Genomic DNA, 6,555 nt, shown 5'->3' with positions numbered 1-6,555 from the left:
CCCTGTTGCTGCCTGCTCACTGCATTGTCCCACGGCAGCAGCAGGGACAGTCCTGCCAATTCCTTCAAATCCCAGGAGGAAGGTCCCAGCTCTGCCTGGGCAGGCTTTGATCAGAAGGATAGGGCATGAATCTTCCCTCCCAGGCTAGGGGAAGAGAGCTGGATCACCCCAGCCTGGCTCCCCAGCCTCTCTCCCCTGCTCCCCAGGGACAGCACAGCATCCCTTCCCTTCACTCCTTGTCCCAGTGGACAGCATATTCTCACCTTGAGAAGAGTGGAAATGGCAGCTGGAATGTGGGCTGGAAAAAAAAAAAAAAAGAAAGAAAGGAAAAAAAAGAAAATCTTGAGGCTTGTCCAAACCTACTCATGTTTATATTGGAGCCTGTGAGTGACATCAGAGCAGGGAGAGTATAAACACCAGCAGGACCTACTCTGGGCTTTAAAACCTGCGAACACTGCCTCCAAACTGCCTGGGGGGTGATGTGCTGAAGTGGCACAGGGGAGAGCAGCATGAGGCTCCAGCTGGAGAAGCAGCTCCTCTTCCTCTCGCTCCTCTGCGTTCTCTCCAAGGTAAGGGAGCTGGGGCACGGGGGCAGCTTTAGCCGCGGAGTCCCGGCTCTGGCAGGGTGGGCAGCAGGAGGGACTGGGGTGTCACCGTGAGCCCGGTGGCTGTCGCCGGCCGGCAGCCAGGCTGTGCCGATGCAGGGGGCAGAGCTGTGCTCGGAGGGGTGCTTGGGATGAAGCAGCAGGGTCCGAGCGTTCCTGGGCCCGAGGCTCGCCGAGTCCCTGGGGCGCACAGGACTGCCAGCACTGCGCTGCGCGCCCCGTGCCGCTCTCCGGGCTGGGCTGCGCTCGCTCCCCGCCAGCCAGCGAGCAGCAGCTGGGCGGTAGCGGCTCCTCCAGGCTCCTCCAGGCTCCTCCATCCCCGCCCAGGCTCCCGAGGCAGGGGCCAAGCCACGAGCACCAGCGCTGGCATTACTCAGCTCTCCCCACTTCTTGGAATGCTCACGCCAAGCCAGTGCCTCCAATGGGATTTGGGTTGTTGTAGAGGTTTTATTATTTTTTTTTTCTCTTGGACTCTGTGTGAAAATATTTGCCTGTGCAAAGAACAGGAATGTTGAAAAATTCGGGGCATGTCAGCTCCAAGATTTAATTGCTGCTTGAATCCCCAAGCAGGGATGTCGTGGCAATGCTGTGCCTATTTGACTCTTTTCCCAGAGTTCAGATCTCTGACAGAAGCCACATTGTCATCTAAAGACAAGTAAATTGCAAGGAGCAGGGGGAAATGGATTTATGGCTTGGCTAATCTTTCTAAAACATTGATTTGTAATAACAACCTCCTGAAAGATGAAAAATGCCCTTGGCTGCCTGGGTAAGCTGTAACAGAGCAGTGATTCTTGCCCCTGGTGCTCTCGAGTGCCTGGAGAATCACCAAGCACTATCGTGCTGCCAGCCCACACCTGGCCACCACAGCCAGTCCCTCAGTCTCTGTCACATTAATAATGCTGCTCCCTGGCAGAACTAGAAGAAGACCCAGATATCCCAATCCATATTTTAACTCCAGTTATTGGCACTGACACTCCTACAGCCCCATGAAAAGCATCTGAACAGCTGCAAATGGGGAGCAGATAGAGCACCAGGAGCTACCTTCTCTGTCTGACTCATCCTGTCAGACCTGATGCCACTGGGAGAAACTGAAAGAAAAAGAAAAATGGTAAAAACCTACATGGTCTGGCTGAGCCCATCGCTCTCCTGGCAGACTCAGCAGTCACACCAGTACCTGGACCAGGGCAGGGATGAACGTTTTGCTGTGCTGCCCTGCATCCAGCAGCATGTGCATGGAGCTGAGCAGCAGGGCTGCCAGGGGGCTCACACCACTGTCAGGCCAGCACAGGCAAAGGATTCACTTCCAAACTGCAGAGCCAGCTCTCGTGGCTTCGGGCTCTATATGCAATAGCTCTGTCACGTGTGACATGATGGGAGCCCAAGAGCTGCCCAAAAGAGCTGTTGGGGTCAGGGTGGTTGTGCAAGCAGGATGAGCCAAGGGTATAAACATCCACCTGCCCAGGTGAACTCCCCTGGGCACCTCCCTGGCAGACAATTGGCTGAGCAGGCAAAGGACTGCAGTGCACAGCCCTGCCAAAGTGCTTACTCAGTCTAGCCACGAGGGAAAACAGCTCCCAGGCCTTGAAAAGGTGCCTGTCTCCGGGCTCTTTGCCCAGTGGGCCAGGCCAGGTGAGGATGCTGCAGCCAGGGACAAGCAGAGGATGCAGCTGGACCAGTGAGGAATGCAGCGGCTGGCTTCAGATCCCCACTGCTGATGCAATGTCCTGTTTCTTGGCATGAATGAGAGCCCTCAAGACTGTAAGGAGTGAGGTGCTGTGCACTGCCCACGTGAATTCAGTCCCTGCAAAGCTGCTCTCCTGGGCTGGGCACAGCCTGCTGCCTTAGGGGCAGGCATGGAGGTGGGCTGGATTATCTCCCTCCCTTCCTCTCTCCCCCTGGGCTGTTTGGGGCTGCTGACCTCATTAAATAACCACCACTGCCTGGGATGTTCACCTTGTAGCTCCATCCTCCTGTGTGTTCAGAGCAGTGGCTCATCACAATCCCCATCTTTCAGAGTGCTGAGCCTCTGAGCATCCTTGATTCTCCATGGTTTTCCATAGGTGCCCTTCACAGGGGACAGTAGCTTTCCAGGATGCTTTGAGATATTCCCATGGATTTGGATCCTCCCCGCACCAAAGGCTTCCCTCCACCAAAAATCTGCCCCCATGGTTGAGACAAAGTTACCTGGCTGTCCCAGTGACAAAGCAGCTGCTAGCCAAAAAACACCTGTATGGATTCAGCTTTGCCTCCCCAGGTTTGTGCCCAGCTGTGCCGGACACCATGCTACTGCCCCTGGGTGCCACCCCGCTGCCCCCGCGGGTCCCCCCTGGTCCTGGATGGCTGTGGCTGCTGCAAGGTCTGTGCTCGGCGCCTGGGAGAGCCCTGCGACTTCCTGCACGTCTGTGACCAGAGCCAGGGCCTCGTCTGTGACTACAGCTCAGCATCTGCGGGGACGGGAGGCACCTGCAACTGTGAGCACAGGGGTGCCCACTTTCCCCGGGGACACCCCCACACTCCAGCCCAGCCCTCAGCCCAGCTCCAGCCGTGGCCTCACACGGCTACCGGCATCCCGCAGCACCGCCAGGGGAGAGGCTGAGGCTAGCAGAGCAGCTTTCCTGAGGATGATGCAGGCAGCTTGGCCGTGGGGCTGTGCCCCATCTCCTGCCAGCTCCTGTGCTGCTTTCTGACCGAGAATTCAGGGTGGTTTCAGTGAGAATGGACAGGGGGGTCCCAGGGATGCTGCACTCACCCAGCCAAGGCTGGAGCCCGGGGGCCTTGCAGAGAAATCTCAGAGAAACTTTTCCTAGCCTGGAAATCCTGAAGGCAGGGTCAGAGCCAAAGGGCAGGGAGGTTCTCACAGCTTGTGAGCTGTTGCTTTGAAAAAGCAGAGAGATGAGGAGGGAAGGCAGGGAAGGGGAGGAGACTGAGTGATGAACACGCGGCTGCACACCCACGTCTGCCCGGCACACCGCTCGGCCAATTCTGTGGAACCCCCACTTCAATCTCCTTGTCCAGCCCCACAGTTACCCGCAGCGCTGCCCCCTGCCATGCCCATCTCTCTGTCCCTCTGTCCCTAACGGGCTCCCCGGCTGTCCCTTGCAGTTGAAGACGATGAGGAGGGCTGCGAGGTGAACGGCCGGCTCTATCGAGACGGGGAGGTTTTCCAGCCCAGCTGCAAAATCCAGTGCCATTGCTTGGACGGGGGCTTCAACTGCATCCCGCTGTGCCAGGAGGATGTGCGGCTGCCCACCCCGGACTGCCCCTTCCCCCGGCGCGTGGAGATGCCAGGGAAGTGCTGCCCGGAGTGGATCTGTGAAGCCCAGGACCAGCACCTCCCCCGGGATGCCAGGGCAGGTGAGATGCAGGGCAGCTCCAGGGAGGGGCCCACGCACATCTCTGGGGGTGGCCCCTTCACCCCAGGCCGTGAAGCATCAGCAGGAGACACCTCAGGGGTTTTTCTGCCGCGCAGGCTATGCCTGCAGCAGCGCAGGGTGCCTCCAACCCCCCTTTCCCCATGTCGTGTCTTGCAGCCCCCGGGGCAGTGTCCCCAGCGCTGCGGTACCCCTGCCCGCAGTGGGGCACGGAGTGGAGCGCCTGCTCGGCCACCTGCGGGCTGGGCTTTGCCAGCCGCGTGTCCAACCAGAACCGCTACTGCCGGCTGGAGACCCAGCGGCGGCTCTGCACGGCCCGACCCTGCCCGGCGCTGCCCGCGGCGCTCCCGGCGGTGAGTGAGGGCTGGGGAGCTGCTGCCCCCGGGCACACGCTAGACTGACAAAGGGAAGTGCCAGCGACACTTACCTGTGGGCCCCCCATCAGCCCTGCCCGTGTCTCAGGGACGCATGAGCCATCTCCTGAAACTTTGCTCGGAAAACAGCCGATGGCAGGTGCAGACCTGAATTGTGGGGTCTCTGGATGTCTGAATCCAGGAGCACTGTGGATCCCACACAGGTGAGCTCGGCCTGCCCCTATGGCCAGAGATGGGTTTGCAGCTCCTGCCTGGCTCCCTGGGCACAGCCGGGAGGAGCTTCTGCCACGCCTGTATTGGCCTGGCACAACCCCAGTGTGGACACAGTGCTAATCTGCCTTTCTGGTGGGCAGGTGGCACTTCCTGACCGCTTCTTTCCTCCTGCCCTGCCATGCTACATGCTCCCCAGCTGCGGGGGACACACCACCACCCCTCTCCATGTCCCCGCTGATCTGCATTCTGCCTTTCCAGAGGGGAAGAGGAGGTCGTTTGTAGCTGTGCCCGCCCCGGATTCACCCTGGAGCCAACGCCTCATCCCGGCAAAGAGTCTGGCACAAATCCATGGCCCTGTGGTTACGGTGAAGATGGAGGGTGTTTCCACTGGGAAAACAGAGAAGAAATGATGGACTTTGGCTGCAAAGGAGGCTGGAAACAGAGAACAAGATCCCCGTGTCACCCATCACCTGCCTCCTCTGTACACCCCGCTGCCCCAGGCAGGGTTACTGGGCAGCATTCTGAGTTCCTTAGGCTGAATGGAATGGGAAATGGGGAAATCCTGCTCCAAGCATAAACCCACCCAAGAAACCAGGAATTGTTCCTTTCCTGGACCAGTGGGGCTTCTGAAGAGACGATGCTGCTTCTCCGCCACATCATGCAGCTCTGCTTTGCAGGGACTTCAGGAGAGACCATCTCCAGCACCTGGAAGCCAAAATCCCTGGAGGGAACGTTCATGTCCTGGCCCCCCGGGGAGGGAGCAGGTCATCAAGCTGCACCCCACAAGTCACTGCCACACCAGGCTGAGCTGCTCAGCCATGCAGGAGCTCAGCCAGCCCGTGGTACCCACCCTGCCTTCCCGGGCATGGGCAGGGTCCTCCTGATGGCAGCTCCAACTCACCTTCCCCTCGTCCCTCCAGAATAAACACGAGCCTTCCCGCTCTGCCTGGCCTCCTCCCCTCCAAAGCGCTGGTGGTTTGGCAGGGCTTCGGCAAGCGAGGAGCTCAGACAGCTCAGCTCAGCCTCCGCAGCACCAGACATTCCCCGCCTGCCATCCAAGCACATTCCCCGCGAGCCGGGGCCAGGGAAAAGCAGGGAAAAGGGAAAACAAATCTCAAAGATGAGTCGGGGCCGTCTCCCGATGGGCTGGAGCTGCTCCAGCCGTGCAGGAGAGCTGCTCGGCTGCTCTGGCTGTACTTTCTCCCGGTATAAAGTCCTTGTGGGTGATGGAAGATGAAACCCAAATGCCCTCTAACGGCCTCGCACAAACGTGCAGAGGGAACGCGCGTTCCGCCTCGGGAAGGGCGGCTGGAAGGAGCAGCGGTTTGGGTGATGTGTCCAGGTGACAGATGGACTTCTCAGATGGGTATTTCTGGAACTAAAAATAAAGATGTGCTCATCCAGGTGTGGAGCTTGTCTGTGGAGAGCGAGGCCAGCCATGCTGCTCAGGGCCAGCTCGGTGGGTGCAGTGTGGGGCAGCTTGGAGGCACCTCAATTCAGGCTGCTTAGAGTAAGAGAAGGAAAAAGAAAAAAAAAAAGTGAATCAAAGCACTGAACACATTATTATAATTTATTATATCTTGGGTTAAATCCTTCACTCTTACCCAGCCATAAGCTCTGCTGATGGCACCAGCCCTGGCCGTAGCAGGGCCCAGGTCTCCAGTGTTGGGATGTGCAGGAGAGCAGGGCAGAATGGCACTGCCTGCACTGCTGCTGCGTCTGCAGCCACAGCAACAGCCTCTGAGCTCCCAAAAATCAATGCCCAAACTGCCCTGTAGCTCATCCCTCCTACTGCTAGGCCCACGCTTCCTGCAGCTCCCCTGGGCTGGGATTTCCCCAGCATGGTGCAACCATCACCCGCTGCCTGTGCTCCTGGCCAGGGCAGCTGCGGGGGTGAAGGGGGAAAGGGCTGAATGGCAGGGGGGGCTCCTCTCTCCAGCCCAAGGAAAAGCCTCCCCTGCAGCAGCAGAAACAGCAGCAGGGCCAAGGCAA

General features: G+C 58.9%; 1 protein-coding gene across 2 annotated transcripts; it reads left to right on the top strand.

The window, feature by feature from the left end:
- Window positions 1-353: 353 nt before the first annotated feature.
- On the top strand, window positions 354-6,057 carry CCN5 (cellular communication network factor 5). 2 transcript variants are annotated; one of them, XM_038159302.1, is made up of 5 exons: window positions 354-569; window positions 2,860-3,076; window positions 3,708-3,959; window positions 4,136-4,329; window positions 4,822-6,056. In XM_038159302.1, exons 1-5 carry the CDS (start codon window positions 510-512, stop codon window positions 4,843-4,845), a joined length of 747 nt encoding a protein of 248 aa, XP_038015230.1. In that variant the 5' UTR covers window positions 354-509; the 3' UTR covers window positions 4,846-6,056. The 2 variants fall into 2 exon arrangements, with proteins under 2 accessions (XP_038015230.1, XP_038015231.1); XM_038159303.1 differs by lacking the exon at window positions 4,136-4,329 and having other exon boundaries at window positions 4,822-6,057.
- Window positions 6,058-6,555: the final 498 nt, after the last annotated feature.

This window comes from Motacilla alba, chromosome 20, assembly GCF_015832195.1.
Source record: "Motacilla alba alba isolate MOTALB_02 chromosome 20, Motacilla_alba_V1.0_pri, whole genome shotgun sequence".
Taxonomy (NCBI): domain Eukaryota; kingdom Metazoa; phylum Chordata; class Aves; order Passeriformes; family Motacillidae; genus Motacilla; species Motacilla alba.
The sequence above is the reverse complement of the archived record's forward strand: the minus strand, read 5'-3'. Positions and strand labels throughout refer to the sequence as shown.

Coding starts and splice junctions, on each gene's coding strand:
- CCN5 (XM_038159302.1), top strand. CDS start 510: ATGAGGCTCCAGCTGGAGAAGCAGCTCCTCTTCCTCTCGCTCCTCTGC. Junction 570..2,859: donor TCCTCTGCGTTCTCTCCAAG/GTAAGGGAGCTG, acceptor TTGCCTCCCCAG/GTTTGTGCCCAGCTGTGCCG. Junction 3,960..4,135: donor CCCCCGGGATGCCAGGGCAG/GTGAGATGCAGG, acceptor CGTGTCTTGCAG/CCCCCGGGGCAGTGTCCCCA.